Source organism: Neomonachus schauinslandi, chromosome 2, assembly GCF_002201575.2.
Source record: "Neomonachus schauinslandi chromosome 2, ASM220157v2, whole genome shotgun sequence".
NCBI classification, from domain to species: Eukaryota; Metazoa; Chordata; class Mammalia; order Carnivora; family Phocidae; genus Neomonachus; species Neomonachus schauinslandi.
In genome coordinates this window covers 102,325,784-102,342,541 of record NC_058404.1, presented here as the reverse complement: position 1 = coordinate 102,342,541, position 16,758 = coordinate 102,325,784, and the positions used below count along the sequence as shown (strand labels likewise).

At 37.4% G+C, this 16,758-nt stretch overlaps 1 protein-coding gene across 1 annotated transcript; it reads right to left on the bottom strand.

The window, feature by feature from the left end:
* Nucleotides 1-2,501: 2,501 nt before the first annotated feature.
* NDNF (neuron derived neurotrophic factor) lies at nucleotides 2,502-15,224 on the bottom strand. Its single transcript, XM_021681493.1, has 3 exons — nucleotides 15,037-15,224; nucleotides 5,841-5,965; nucleotides 2,502-3,895 (listed from the first exon to the last, which is right to left on the bottom strand). The coding sequence occupies exons 1-3, from the start codon at nucleotides 15,222-15,224 to the stop codon at nucleotides 2,502-2,504; spliced, it is 1,707 nt and encodes a 568-aa protein (XP_021537168.1).
* Nucleotides 15,225-16,758: the final 1,534 nt, after the last annotated feature.

Sequence of the window (16,758 nt, the reverse complement as noted above, 5' to 3'; positions counted from 1 at the left end):
AAATAAAGATTGTGCCCTTGAACTGAATGTCCTCAAAGATTCTCCCCTCTTCGATGATACTGTGACTATCCTTGGGATTCTAAACGCCCTGTTCTCAAAACAGCTATCCTAGGATTTTAACGAAGACAAGGTGGTGCTTTTATATTAGTGACTTTCTAGTTCTTTGTTAATTAAAAACAAGTTTCTCTTTCTTGTCTCCAGTTCACCCGAGTGCTCCTAAAAATCTAACACATTAGTAAATGAGATCTTTATTTTTAATAGGTTTTTTCCCTTTCTTTATGAGAGAGAGAAGTTTCACAATGTGTATTTAATTTTCCTTTAAGTTCTAAAAGGCAAATTTCACTGGGGCCATGAAAGAATTCTCAAATTTATCCAGACTATGTAGAAACCACCATCACAGCTGGCTGAAGGTAAAAGCTTGGTTGAATTGACTTGGCTGGGTTCCCAGGGGTTCGCAGGCATTAAGCAATATCTGAGAGTAAGTCCATCGCCTTCAGAAGCTGCAATAACTCTTTGATCCACTGTCATTCCATTTAGCACACTGCTCTATAATAACATATTTGTGAGTAATAGGAGAAAGTAAATTCTCCTTCCAAATGCACCACATTTATAGCTTAGGATGTAACATCTCTGGGATGTTGTCAATTTTAAAGTTCTCCTTCCAGGTTGATTGGCTACATGGCCACTGGGCACATGTCCTTTTTTTCTTTTTAAACATTCTTTCAGGTGTCATTACTGTTTAATATACATGCGATCAATTTTCTTTTGATATCATAACGCAGAGGAATTGGATGATGGATTTTTAGGGGAGATATTTTATCCTCAGATGATCAGAGGACCTTTCAAAACGACCACCACATATACTGCCTCAGCCATAGCGATGCTACGCTCCGTAGGAATGCCACTGACGCATGCCCGCCACATGAAGGTGGTGCCAGCATGTAGGGGACAATGTAGAGGTCAAGAGATTGCATCTGTCCCCACTTGTAGTTACAGGAGCACTTTATAATTTCAGAATCATAGAATTCTATGAAAGACAATGTCTTATAATACCAAGTATCTTCTGATGTCATCTTATCCAAATCTGTCACTACCCAATTTATAAATGGGCAAGGGGGACAGTGGGAGTTCACAGATTTTCTTAAAGTTATGTAGCTTAGGTGATTGCAAATTCTACACTCTTCTGAATCCTGATCTAATGTTCTCATGACACCTCATGTATAGAACTGTGGAGAATGAAATTATCTAAAGGTGTTCTTTGTGCAGTCTTTGCTAAATGGTTTCTGTTATTATTTGCCTAAATTTCATCTTACGCCTAAATTACTTTGTAAAAATTTGTGAAAAATCAAAGTATCGGACTGTTAATGTTATCAAAACGGTAGCTTCTGTCGTCTCATTACCAAATAAAGTCCTAACTGGTGATTGCTAGATTGCTTCAGATAGACATTGAAATCGTTATCTTGCTAATATTCAAGCAGATGGAAAATACTTGGGATATCCCAATTTTGTACTTAGAATAGATGCTTATTTTTAAAATAAATGTACTATATTTCTGGCTGTTAAGAACGACTTGTTGAATCCTTATAGAGCTACAGTGTTTGGCTTAGCCTATCCTTTTAAAACAGTCTGTTGGAACTCCTTCAATTCTCACGATACCTGGCTCCAATTCAGCGTCCAAAAGCAAACTGTAGTAACTATCTCTAATGCCACAGTAACTTTAGAGAGATGCAGCATGCTCTCTCTACCATGCTCTCTCGACCCTTACAAAAAGGGTCGATTCCAGTGCCAAATTATATAAGGGCGCAGTTTTATGAACAGAATAGAAATTGAATACACCGTGGTAGCTGCTTGGGAAAATGAACAGTATATAATCTAATATCTTTAATTTTATGTACATGGATATAATGTATGTCAACTTTGTACATGAGATACACACAGTATTTAAACATTTTACTCAACAGATAAGAATTTACAATAGCAATATAACTGGCTAGAGGGCTGTCCACTTAATTATATACTTAGATTAGATCTGTACTTTAACAGGAAAAGAATTTAATAGTTTACAATCATAGAAACACTGACATTTAAAACAAGACTTTATAAAATAATTTATATATATCCTAGCATCTATAGAGAGGAATGATTTGCATTTGTGGATGTGTGCAATGAATGGCATATTTTAAACTTTCATGTAATAAAATAATTTAGAAGCAGTTCATGCAGTGGTCAAAACAAGGGATGGCGGTTCCTTCCAGATGCCCTGTCGCTTTGACAGCAGCGGGCAGCAGACGCACACTAGGTACCACTGAGGCTCACTAGACACCAAGTCTTCTCCACAGTTACTCATATAAACCCCAACATACACAAGTTGATATCCTTCCCTCCATGATCTGACGACTCGTCACCACTTCTCTCAGCCGTGGGATTAGTCAGTCTATCTTTAAAGTGATTCCATGTCTCTCCTGCAGGTCTATGGAATAGCATCTCTCCAGACGAGGTAACTAACAGAACTTCCTGGTTTTCACGACTTTGCTCTGGTACTTCACCGAGTGCCCCCCATGCCCTATGACATACACATCCAGCAGGTAAGACTTTCCTGGCAGAAGCCCTTTAATTGTTTCCGTGGTCACTGCTTTCTGTAGGTTCTGACTGTGGAAATATTTACAGAGGACTTTTTCCGATTTCTTCCTTGTATCTGGTCCTAGGCATTGGTTTTGCTCTCTTCTCTTCTGGTCATCATTGTAGCTGTCGTCCACTTCCTTTTTGTAGATGCAGAACTTGTTCCTGTCCTGAGTGCCCAGCCACGCCACAGTGGCGGAAGAGCAGGTGCGGAGCTTGTCGAAGCCTTTGATTCTTGTGTCTTCAGGAAGAGAGGGAAAGGGCTGCTTGCTGGGCCTTGTGGTAGCCAGTATTTTCAGCATCGATGCTCCTTTCTTGTGTCCTTTCAGGCGGATGAGATACTTCGCTTTGGGCTTTCCTCGAAGCTGAAACTGCCGAACACCTTCCACATTCTGAGACAGAAGAAGTTTCCCATCCCTCCTCACTTGGATTTGAACAGCATCCAGACAGGAGTGAATAAAGAAAGTGACTTTTTGGTGAGAAGAGACTGGCGCAAACCGTAAAAACTTCGCTCCCTTCCGTTTGACGAACACATCCGTAACTTTCCCGTCCTTTAGCTCAACCGTCTTCTGTTTCGCTTCCTCCTTGGTCCTGGCAAAGGTGCCCACGTACGCCGTACTCATGTTGCTGTTGCTGTTGGCCACGAAGACATCGAAGTAGTACTGGGTGTCGGGTTTCAGATCTGAGACGGTGAAGATGTTCTTGTTTCCGATGCAGATTTTCTGAATGTCGACCTTGGGCCTCGAGTAGACGTGCCGCCCCAGTTTTGGAGAAGGCTTTGCTAGGAAGCTGCGTTCTTTACCCGAATTCTCTGAAGGAAACCCAAAATGGGCAAAGTCAAAGGGGCTGAAGTCCAGACCGGGTTTTGGAGCCATCATGAAAGCATCATCTGCGCTCAGTTTGGCTTCTACTGCACAGAGGCTTTTGAAATTGTGCTCTTTGTTGATGACCACACAGTACTGAATGGGTTGTTTCAGCAAGGAGGCCGTGGGGCTCGGTTTCCAGGCCAGAGTGACCGTAGTGCGTCCCAGGGAGGTAACATCTACCCTTGGGTCGTAAGGTAATTCGGGGTAGGGCTGATCAGAATCTGGAGTTGTGGTGGCATAGACTTTGAAATGCGTGTCTTTCTCTGTTGAAAGAAGCTCCAACTGATATAAACCAGATGGAGAACTAGAAGATATAAAATACTCCACATCGTTGCCTTTGTAGGAGAATAATTCTGTGCCTTCCTCATTAATGATCTGCTGCCTCTGCTGCTCCAGAGGCTCTGGGTCACCTAGAAGACACGAGAAAAACACAAGCTACATGTCAGAGTATGTACTGTGGCTTGCCGACCTTAAATCCTATTTTCGAAACTATCTTCTTTATTCTCTGTTATAAAAATAATAATGTGGGGCGCCTGGGTGGCTTGGTCAGTTAAGCATCCAACTCTTGAGTTCCGCTCAGGTCATGATCTCTGGGTTGTGGGACTGAGCCCCAAGTCAGGCTCCATGCTCAGCGCAGAGTCTGCTTGGGATTCTCTCTTCCTCTCCCTCTGCCCCTCTCCCCACTTGTGCTCTCTCTCTAAAATAAATAAATAAATAAAAATTTAAAAAATTATAATGTTCCCAGTGGATAACTGGGAAATAGAGAAAGAGAACAAGATAAAAAATCATCCATTAATATTTTGATTCATTTCCATCCAGTCCTTTACATATTTTTATGCAACTGGTATTCTTTTTCATCTTTCTCTATAACTTAGTAACATTTATTCTCATACATATATGTTCCTAGACAAACCTCCATCTTGAATCCTGTCTTTCTCACTTAATATTATTATTATATAATAAAATAAAAATTTTTTAAAAACAATATTTTCATAAATATATAAATAATACTGTTGGTCAATTTTTGACAATTTAAGATAATGCCTATATATATAAAATATATATATAAAATATATATTTACATATATAAAAAATATATATATAATATATATATATTTAAATTTAGGCTTCAGGATAGACTCCAATTATTGGAAGTTTCAGGTCAAAGACTGTAAACCTTTTAGAGATTAATCCCTACTGTCAGTCTGCTTATCAAAATGATTCAATCTGATTGCATTTTGATGACCAGCCATTTCACTACTTTTACTCTTGTTACTAGGACAGGACAGTCTCTCATTAAAATATAGAATATAAAGCACCAGTAAGAGTAACTAATTTTCAGTGTAGAGAACACATGCCTAGGAATAATAGGAGGAAAGTATTGAAACCAAACTATTTTTTTCTGTCTTTTTATTGTTAATAACAGATATCATATAGATGCCAGATACGTTTACAGGACTTAGTGAAAGATTGAGTAGCCAGTGTGGGAATGTATCTTGTTCAGCTTATTGCTGCAAGTTGAGTGAGGGATATAGAATTTCATATTCCCAAACCATGAGATGAACAATCTCATGCAGTTATTCATTCTCTGTCTCCCCTGATGACATACTTCCCATCTTTTCCTAGTTACAACTCTCTGTCATCTTATCCCTACAAGTAGCGCATCTTGCTAGCATCCTTTGCGTGGCACCAGTCACCAAGCCTTCACCTTTAAGCTATGATCCCTTCACCCCTTAAAGGGAGCAGGTCACCCCAGGGCCTCATATGGCCTCTTCTCATTTCCCTGTATCTTGGTATTTGCTTTGCACCATCTGCATCTTCTTTAAATGCCTAACATAGCCCTCTTACTGACTTTCTTGTCATCCTGGCCTTTCAACAGTGCTCAGTGCCTTTTTACTCCTCTTTCTGGTGCCACCCTTTACTCCCCAGAGATCTTGGCTGCATGCCGCAATCACCTAGGGGGAGATTTTAAGAGTCCCAGTGTCCAGATCACACTCCAGGACAACTGAATAAGAACCTCTAAGGGTGGGATCCAGGCATCGGTAGTTTATAAAGCCCCCAGTGTTAATTCCAGTGTTTGGGTGGGATTGCAAACCACAGCTGGAGAGGGTAGTCCAAACCTTTCCATTTTCCTCACTCCTTAAGTCTCCGCGTCTGTCTCCCTTAACTGTTTATTTTACCAAGATTACCATCATTCGGTGCCATCCCCCATTTCTCTCATCCCCATTGCAAAGTCTCCAGCGTCTTCACCTGTGCATCCATGCTGGTTTTTCTTACAGACCAAAGACAGTCTATGTCATAGGTCTTTTAGCTATCCATTGAGCAGTCTGGGGCCAGACTTAGCATGCTGCTTACCGGAGCCTTCCCCGCTTGCCTCCTCTGGCAGCTCTTGGAGACTCAGCTTCCACTCTAAAGGTGCATCACAGGGAGTCACTGTGACTGATAATGGAGTATTGTCTTCTTCAACCACGAAGAAATACCTGTGGGGAAGTGGACCAATTCAGACTGAGATCATTCTTGCTAGGACTTGTAATCAAGAGTCACTAGAAAAATCACTGGTTTTGTTTTTATTCATTTAACAGACCTACTCTGACCCTTTATGGGAAATATCACCTTCCTACCCATGAAGCTCTCCTTCACACTTCTTCATTTGTCTTCACAGCACTTATCACTACCTGACATATTATCTATTTCTTTGTTTACCTTTTTATTTTTCCATCTCCTCTAACTAGAATGCAAGCTATAAGAGGGCAGGGCATTCAGTTCATTGATGAAGACTTAGAGACTAAAATAATTCCTAATAAATATTTGTTGGATGAATTGATGAGTATTTTAGACTTCAGCTTTTTGGGGAAAAGTCCTTAATTGTTTGCAGAGTCTAAAACTTCCTCAGTGATGGGGCCCCTGCCTACCTCACTGGCCTCTCCTCTTCTGTGCTTGAATCACATAGGGCTCCCCTAGTTTCCCAGAATCTACCCCATATTGGCACCTCTGGGATGTTGTTCCATATGCCTGAAATGCTCCCCTTTGCCCTTACTCATATTTAAGTGTCACTTCTGAATTCAGGGCTGCATTTTCTGACTCCTAATTCTGGGTCTGGTTCTCGTATACTCTCAGAGCATCCTGTACTTTTCACCTGGGGCACTTATTAAAATTTGTGACGATATATTTGTATTATTTGATTGTCATTTTCTCTACAAAGGCCCACTTAGAGTTCCTGTGCCATGTCATTGTATTCCAGCACTTAGCACTGATTTCTGCATGTAGTAGGTACTTGATAAATGTTTTTGAATGATCAATTACTAAATTAATGAATAGAACCCAAGAATCCTAACACCAACCCTATTGTTCCAGCTCCAGGAGACTTACACCTCAAGTCTGTTTCTATCTAAAGATACAGAATCTGAATGGCACTATCAGCACTTTCCCCCCTCACCATTCAAATAAGAATTAAAAGAAGGAGGGTAGGGGTCAGGCAGTGGGAAGACAAAGACTCTATAAAAGTAAAAACAACTTGTTCATAAAATAATAAAGTTAGATGTCATCTAGACAAAATAACTATACTATTTACTGGGTAGGAAGTTTATGTATCATAAGCATCTTTCAAGACAAGTGTCAGATGGCTTAATTTTCAATTCAGTCTACTTTCGGGACAGTAGAATTTTGCTCCTTTGGCCAGGGCGCATGGGATATATTAACAATACACACACAACTGAATCCATCTATATTACAAAGAAATAGGTACAACAAAATATTTTGTTTGGTATCATGGAAGTAAAAAAGTGTTCAAAACTTCTAGGGTTAGATTTTTATGTGGGTAGCAGAGCTAACTGCTGAAGCCGAAATCAATGTGTCAGTTCATCTACTACCTTCTGTTCTCGTTTCAAACAAGGAAGTAGCTTATTTCCTAAAGTAACTGTGTCTTACTAACTTAAATACAGGCCATAGGAAACCAATGACAAAACAATTCTTGCATTCCACAAGGTATTCATTATACATATAAACAGCAGGGAGTCCCTCTAACTCAACATTTTCATATGGAGGCATTTACGATTAGGGATAAAAGATAATCTGAATAAACTTTAACAATTTGACAAACATTTGTTGGCTACCATACACAGAGCATTTGTGGAAGAGAACAGCAATCACAGATAATAGGGCATGATCTATGTGCTCCAGATATTTACTGGCTGGTGAGGCAGACAGAAATGTAATGAATAACTAAGAAAACATGGCCCCAAATTATAATGCCAAAGCTGAGGGATAAACACTCCATGAACCATTTAGCCTTTGGAATTTATGTGTAAACATAAGAATAATTAATGAAAAAAGCTATCCGCTGCTGCTACATTTTATCTGAAATTTCATCGTTAGTTGTAATATCAACAATGTCTGTGAGTGCCTCCCACTGTGTCTTTCACTCCTAGAAATGATGTTTCTATTGTTGTTGTAACTCTCAACTCAGTGTGAGGTAACATTTCATCCCAATGTAGATATCAAAGCCCCTGATCATTATTTGTGGGGGGAAAAAGCCAAGAAAGGATAAACAAATATATATCATTTTTCAAGGTCAAAATATTTAGAATCATTAGGTGAGCCTAATTTGTTGATGGAGTAAAGATAAAGGAACTGTGATAGTTTTTACTACAGTTTGGTTTAATATTCTCAGAACCTAATCATATTGTGCAAAGAAATATTATCTTTTTTTTTTTTTTAAATTTAAGTAGGCTCCACACCCAGCATGGAGTCCAGTACAGGGCTCGAGCTCACGACCCTGAGATCAAGTCCTGAGCTGATATCAAGAGTCGGATGCTTGACCAACTGAGCCACACCGGCACCCCAGAAATATTATCCTTATAATACAATGTAAACCCTTGAGGAATCATATGTATTCATTTAATTTCATTTTTTTTTAGCTATTTAAGCCCTGTTTTATTGAGATACGGTTGAAATATATTAATTTCAAATGTACAAAATAATGATTTATGTATACACTGTGAAATGATCATCACAGTGAGTCTACTTCCCCCTTGTAACCATATAAAATTACATAATACGCAATATAATATTGACTGTAGTCACCATGCTGTACATTACATCCCCTCATTTTCTTTGGATAGATACCCAGAGGTGGAATTGCTGGATCATATGATAGTTCTATTTATAGATTTTTGAGGGACCTATTACTGTTTTCCATAATGGCTGTACCAATTTATATTTCCACCAACAGTGCCCGAGGGTTCCTGTTTCTCCACATTCTTGTCAATATTTATTATCTCTTGTCTTTTTGATAATAGTCATTCCGACGGGTGTGAGGTGGCATCTCATTATGGTTTTGATTGCATTTCCCTGATGATGAGTGATGTTGAGCATTTTTTCATGTACCTATTGGCCATCTGGATGTCTTTTTTGGAAAAAGGTCTATTCATATCCTCTGCCCATTTTTAAATCAGGTTAGTTGTATTTTTATTTTTAAGTTGTATGCATTCTTTATATATTTTGGATTTTAACCCCTTATTACATATGTGATTTGCAAATATCTTCTCCCATTCAGTAGGTTGTCTTTTTATTTTGTTAATGATTTCCTTCATTATGCAGAAGCTTTTTAGTTTGATGTGTTTATTTGTTTATTTTTGCTTTCATTGTCCTTGTTCATTTTTGCTTCTGTTGTCCTTGCCTTTGGAGCCAGATCCAAAACCAACCAACCAACTAACCAACCAACAAACCCAAACAAACAGAGAAAAAAAAGAACCCCAAACATTGCTAAGACCAATGTTAAGGAGCTTACTGCCTATGTTTAGATTAGTGGTCCAGTTTCATTCTTGGGCATGTGGCTATCCAGTTTTCCCAACAACATTTTTTTAAACAAACTGTCCTTTTCCCATTGTATATTCTTGGCTCCTTTGTGATGAATTAATTGACCAGGTATTCATGGTTTATTTCTGGGCTGTCTATTCTGCTCCATGGATCTATGTATCTGTTTTTATGCCAATACCGTACTGTTTTGATTACTATACCTTTGTAGTACAGTTCGAAATCAGGAAAAATAACACCTCCAGTTTTGTCCTTTCTCAAGATTGCTTTGGTTTTCAGGGTCTTTGTGGTTCCATACAGATTTTAGAATTATTTGTTCTAGTTCTGTGAAAAATGCCATTGGAGTTTTGATAGGGATTTCACTGAATCTATAGATTGCTTTGGGTAGTATAGACATTTTGACAATATTAATTCTTCCAATTCATGAACACAGAATATCTTTCCATTTATTTGTGTCTTCTTTAATTTCTTTCATCAGTGTCAGTTTTCAGTATACAGGTCTTTTTCGTCCTTGGTTAAATTTATTCCTAGGTATTCTATTATTTTTGATGCAATTGTAAACTGGATTGTTTTTATTAATTTCTCTTTCTGGTAGTTCGTTATCAGTGTATTAAAAAAAACAACAGATTTTTGTATATTGATTTTTGTATCCTGCAACTTTAATAAATTTGTTTATTGGTTACAACATTTTTTGGTGGAATCTTAGGGGTTTTTTATATATAAAATCATGTTGCCTGCAAACAGTGACAGTTTTACTTCTTCCTTTCCAATCTGAACACCTTTTATATCATTTTCTTCCTAATTGCTTAGGCTAGGACTCCCAATACCATGTTACATATCAGTAGCAAGTGTGGGCATCCTTGTCTTGTCCTTGATCTTAGAGGGTAAGCTTTCTTCTTTTCACCACTGAGTGTGATATTAGCTGTAGGCTTGTCATATATGGCCTTTACCAAGTGGAGGTACATTCCCTCTATACCTGCTTTGTGGAAAATTTTTATCATAAGTGGATGTTGAATTTACCAAATGCTTTTCCTGCATCTGTTGAGGTGATTATATGATTTTTATCCTTCATTTGGTTAATGTGGTATCACACTTACTGATTTGTGGATCTTGAATCATCCTTGCATCCCTGGAATAAATCTCACTTAATGGTGGTGTATGATCTTTTTAATGTATTATTTGAATTTGGTCTGCTAATATTTTGTTGAGGGGTTTTGCATCTATGTTCATTAGGGATATTGGTCTGTAATTTTCTTTCTTTCTTTCTCTCTTTCTTTTTTTTTTTTTTTTGTGTGTGTATGTGGTGTCCTTATATCTGGTTTCAGTATCAGGGTAGTGTTGGCCTCATAAAATGAGTTTGGAAGTGTTCCATCCTCTGCAATTTTTTGAAATATTTAGAGGAGGATAGGTATTAGATCTTCTTTGAATGTTTAGTAGAATTCATCAATGAAGCCATCTCATCCTGGACTTTTGTTTGTTGGGACTAGCAATCTTCTTGCTAATAACTGGTCTATTCTGATTTTCTACTCCTCATGATTTAGTCTTAAAGATTATATGTTTCTGGGGATTTGTCCATGTTTTTCCTAGTTTGTCCAATTTATTGGGATATAATTCTTCATATTAGTCTCATAGTAGGTCCTTTGTATCTTTCTGGTATCAACTGTAACTTACTTTCTTTCATTTCTTGATTTTATTTGAGTCCTCTCTTTTTTTATTAGTGAGTGGAGCTAAAATTTTATCAATTTTGTTTATCTTTTCAAAGAACAAGCTCTTAGTTTCATTGGAATCTTTTCTATTGTCTCTTTAGTCTCTATTTTATTTATTTCCACTCATGTTTATTATTCTCTTCCTTCTTTTAACTTTGGGATTCATTCATTACATTTTTCTAGTTCCTTTAGGTATAAAATTATTTATTTGAGATTTTTTTATTTCTTGAGGTAGTCCTGTATCACTAAGAACTTCCCTCTTAGACCTGCTTTTGCTGCGTCCCATAAATTTTGGTGTGTGACTTTTCCACTTTCATTTGTCTCAAGGTATTTTTTAATTTTTTCATTGACCTACTGGTTGTTCAGTAGCATGTCTTTAAATCTCCACATATTTGTGATTTTTCCAGTTTTCTGTTTATGATTGATTTCTGGTTTCATACAATTATGGTCTAAAAAGATGTTAGATGTAATTTCAATCTTCTTAAATTTATTGAGACTTTTTTTGTGGCCTAACATACAACCTATCCTGGAGAATGTTCTGTGTGCACTTGAGAGGAATGTATATTCTGATGCTTATGGATGGAATCTTCTGTATATATCTAGTAAATGGTCTAATGTGTCATTTAAGGCCAGTGTTTCCATATTGATATTGATATTCTGTCTGGATGAGCCATCCATTGATGAATATGGGGTACTAAGTCCCCCTGCTATAATTGTATTGCTCTCAACTTCTCCCTTTAGGTCTGTTGATATTTGTTTATATGTTTAGGTGCTCCTATCTCTATTGGGTATATAAATATTTACAAATGTTTAAAAAATTAAAAAAATATATTTACAAATGTTTCATCTTCTCGCTGGATTGACCCCTGTATCATTATGTAATGCCCATCTTTGTCTTTTATTATAGTCTTTTGTTTTAAAGTCTATTTTTTTCTGATATAAGCATAACTTTCCCAACTGTTTTTTGGTTTCTATTTGCATGGAACATCTTTTCCCATCCCTTTACTTTCAGTCTCTGTGTGTCCTTACATCTAAACTGAGTCTCTTGTAGGGACCATATAGAATTAAATCCATTCAGCCACACCATGTCTTTTGATCAGAGAATTTAGTCCATTTATGTTTAAAGTAATTATAGGTAGGTGTATACTGCCATTTTTTTGTTGTTGTTGTTGTTCATTGTTTTCTGGCTTTTTTGTAGTTCCCTTCTGTTCTTTCTCTTTCTCTTGCTTTCTTCCCTTGTGGTTTGATGGCTTTCTTTAGTGTTATGTTTAGATTCCATTTTCATTATCTTTTTTGTATATGCCATAGGTTTTTGCTTTGTGGTCACCATGAGACTTACAAATATAAGCCTATGTATATATACCAGTCTATTTTAAGTTGGTAAAAAGTATGAACACATTCTGAAACTCTACATTTTTACTTCCCAGTCCCACATTTTATGCTTCTGATGTCACATTTTACATCATTTTGTGTATATACCCTAACTAATTGTTGTAGTTTTAGTTATATTTTTTACTACTTTTGTCTTTTAATCTTCATGCTAGCCTTAGAAGTGATTAGTTCACTACCTTTAATATATATTTACCTTTACCAGGGAAATTTTTACTTTCATATGGTTTCTTGGTACTAGTCAGTGCCCTTTCTTTTCATCTTAAAGACATCTCTTTAACATTTCTGGTAAGGCTGGTTTAGTGGTGGTGAACTCCTTTAGTTTTTGCTTATCTGGAAAACTCTTTATCTCTCTTCAATTCTGAAAATCTTGCTGGGTGAGTAGTCGTGGTTGGAAGTTTTTTGCTTGAAGCACTTTGAATATATCATGTCACTCTCTTCTGGCCTGCAAAGTTCCTGCTGAAAAATCTGCTGATCATCTTGTGGAGGTTCCCTTATTTGTAACAAGTTTTCCTCTTGGTTTTAAGATTTTCTCTTTATCTTTGAATTTTGACATTTTAATGTGATATATCTTAGTGTGGATCTCTTTAGGTTCATCTTATTTTGAACTCTAGGTTTCCTGGACATGGATATATGTTTTATTATGTGTTAGGGTAGTTTTCAACCATTATATTTTCAAATAAGTTTTCTGTTCCTTTCTCTCTTTTCTCTTTCTGGGACCTATAATACGCAAATGTTGTTCCACCTAATGTTGTCCTATAGGTTTCTTAAACAATCTTCATTTTTTTCAGATTACTTTTTCTTTTTTCTGCTCTGTTTGGGTGAGTTGCACTGCCCTGTCTTCCGGGTTACTGATCCTTTCTTGTGCTTTATCTAGTCTGTTGAACCCCATAGTGTATATTTCAGTTCAGTTACTGTATTTTTAAGATCTATGACTTCTGTCTGGTACTACTTTCTTATATTATCTACCTCTTTGTTAAAACTCCCTCTGTGTTCACCCATTCATCTCCCAAGATTGCTGAGCATCCTTATGACCACTACTTTGAACTCTTTATCAGGTAAATTACTTATCTCTGTTTCATTAAGGTTTTTTTTTTTTCTTTCTTTCTTTTTCTTTTTCTTTTTTTTCCTCCCTGGGGTTTCATCTTATTCTTCATTTGGAACATATTCCTCTATTTTTTTGTTTGTTTGTTTGTTTTTCATTTTGTTCAAGTCTCTGTGTTGGTTTCTATGCATTAGGTGAAAGAACTATCTCTCCCTGTCTTGAAGGATTGATCACAGGACGACTGGGGTGTCTCAGTCTTAGTCTCTGCAGTATCCTGGTGGTGGTAGCCTGCCAAGAACTGTCTCCCTGATTATTCTAATTCCACGGGGCTCAGAAATGTAACCATCCTGGTCACCAGAGCCAGGAATTCAAGGGGCATCCCCTGTGTGGCCCGTGCACATATGCTGGCTTTGGTTGGGTTGTGGTAGAGTGCCAGGCTGGGGCAAGCCCACCTGTCAGGCTTAACAGTGTGGTAAACAGATTTACCAGTTAGCGGTGCTAACAAGGTAGAGGGAGAAGGCAAAAATGATACTTGCCAACACCTCTATGCCTCAAAAGAGTTCCAAGAGACCCCTGCCCTTCCAGCAGACACTTTTAGATTATCCAGTGAATCTCCTTTGTATGTAGTCTAGGCATTTTTCAACTTATTATGTTTGCACTGGGTCCTGGGGTGAGTAAATCTGTGCATATGCCCTTTAAGAGTGGACTCTCAGGGAGCGCCTGGGTGGCTCAGTTTGTTGAGTGTCCTACTCATGGTTTTGGCTCAGGTCATGATCTCAGGGTTGTGAGACTGAGCCCCACGTTGGGCTCCACGCTCAGTGGGGAGTCTGCTTGAGATGCTTTCCCTCTGCCCCTCCCCCTGCTCTCTAAAATAAATAAATAAATAAACCTTTAAAAAAAAAAAGAGTGGAGGCTTAGTTTCTCATAGCCTTTTGGGTCTCCTAGATATAAGCCAGGTGTTTTGGGTTTTGTCTTTCTGGTGCAGGTCCCACAGGCTGGGGTGTCTGATGTGGGGCTCAAACCCCTTGTTCCTCAGGGATGTGCTCTGTATTTGTCAGAGTCTTTCTGTTTGTGAATTGCCACACTAACGGTAGGGTTTCTCGCAAGATCATGCCTGCCTCTCCTGTCCATCTCTCTGTGTGGGCTTTTTATCCTTTGTGTGGAGGAACTGTTCAGCTAGTTGTCAGATCTTCTTCAGAGAGAATTGTTCTATGTGTAGCTGTAGTTTTGTTGTGTGAATAGGAGGAGGTGAGCTCAGGGTCTTCTTATGCCCCTGTTTTGAACCCTGTTCTTGATTAATTTCACCTTAATCCTACAGAACCCTTCTTAGAAATTTCCTGCTATCCCAAAGATAAGAAAATAATCATTCTAAAATGTAAGAACTGCAAAAACTGCTCTCTCCATCCCAAAAGAGATCACAATCAGCAAGGATCAAATAGCCTCTACTTAATGATTAAAAGTTGTGTTGTCATTTTCTTTTCTTAGAGAAAATAGGCAATATTATTCAGAGGTTGATTGTAAATTATCTAATCTAAGTTTAATGGTTACTTTGCTTTTAATGAACTTATTGATAAAGAAGGTACTGTAGAGAGAATACCTTTTGGGTGTGTCTCTAAAGAGATAACTGCTAATTTCAGCTCCATCTGGAATTACTGATGAATCATGAAAAAACGCTTTGTCCCGGATCTGCATCTGAAAAAGTTCCTCATCTCGAGTGGGTAACTTCTGAGTCCTTGAGCTGAGTGGTAATAGCAGCCATAGCAGACACCAGTGGAGAGGCACCATCCTGGGGCAACAGAAATGATTGCTTACATTAGTTCTGCAGGTAGATGCTTGGGCAAGTTGCAAACTTTCTAAAGGGTTAAGAATATTTTAGTTTTGACAGGAAGTTAGAGTTGTAGTATGTATTTTGGATACATACATGATCTTGAAGACAACTTTCCTGTTTTGTTTTGTTTTTTCCCCAAAGTATTTCATGGAATTGATAACAAATTCACTAGAATTTCAGATATGAAAAAGATTTTGAAATGAAAGGACTCTTGGTGCATTAACTTCTCTGGATATTCAGAGAGAAAATCCCCACTTCAATATGGTAGAAGCCAATATGGTTCTTGTAGAAATGGGTATACAAATGTCTCAACGGTTGAACCATACCATAAAGAGACACACAGACTCACTGAGAGAGTCTGTCACCATTGCACAAGTATTTTTATTCTTCCTTGAAATTTGACTAAGGATTATACATGTATAGTATTATTCTTGTTTCCAAGATCAGATTTTTATAAACCAGAGGTTTTTAGAGATGATAAAGTTAATTTTGTTATAGGTTAAGCAATTTGTCCAAAATCAGAAGATAAATTATTTGCTGATCTCTAATTATTATTCATTACTAGACTCTTCAACACAACATTTAAATGTAAATCTTTGCCATATTAGAAGTGGGCTTGGATTCCCTCTCTCAGATCAAGTGAGACCATTGGAAAGTTGTATAGTTAGGTCATTTGTCTTAACCTCCAGCAGAGTTCTATATTTACTACTCCAGCAGAGTATTTTCATTGAGTTACATTTTGGCATTCAAACTGACTTTCATCAAAGATCCTATAGGTAATTATGGATCACTCTCTACTGCACGCTGCTGTGGGGATATTGTCAAGGACACCATCTTCTACATGTCTCAGTGTCCCTAACAGGAAGCCTCATGTAGGCAAGTTCTTTTGATGTCAAGTACTGGTAAAAGGCTTTCCTTCCTCTGAAGACTTGGTGCCTTTCTCCCTCACAAAAAGAACTCTGTAAGAAGTTGTTTTCCCTTATCTTTTAGACAACTTACATCAGGGATTTCAAGCATTAGGGAAACATAGTGTGTTTACACTTAAGTGCTTTAAATAGTGAGAAAGTAGAATGAAAATATTTGCAATAATTTGAAATGAAGTGAAAGCCAGTTTTATTTCTAAAGTGTCATTACTACAGCTATGAGATCACCTCTACTTAAACCATCATTTAACTTTAATTTTATCTTCCTTGGAGTGCTATAAAAAATAGATTCATACAACTAAAAATATTTTTTGAAGGAAATAAGCTTTTCTTTTTTTTTTAATGAGAATGTGAGAAGTAATTTTCTCACAGTGAGCTTACCCAAAAAATAAATTTAACTTCTTTTTTCAAAAACAGGGGTTTTTTTTGTCATGTGTTTTGCAGTTTTCCATATAAGATATCTATAGTAATTGAGAGTTACTCTGTGCAAAACAAGATGTTAAATTCACTAGCTGCATTATTGCCTTTAGTCCTCACAATAACCTTGTGAAGTAGGTACTCTTCTCAT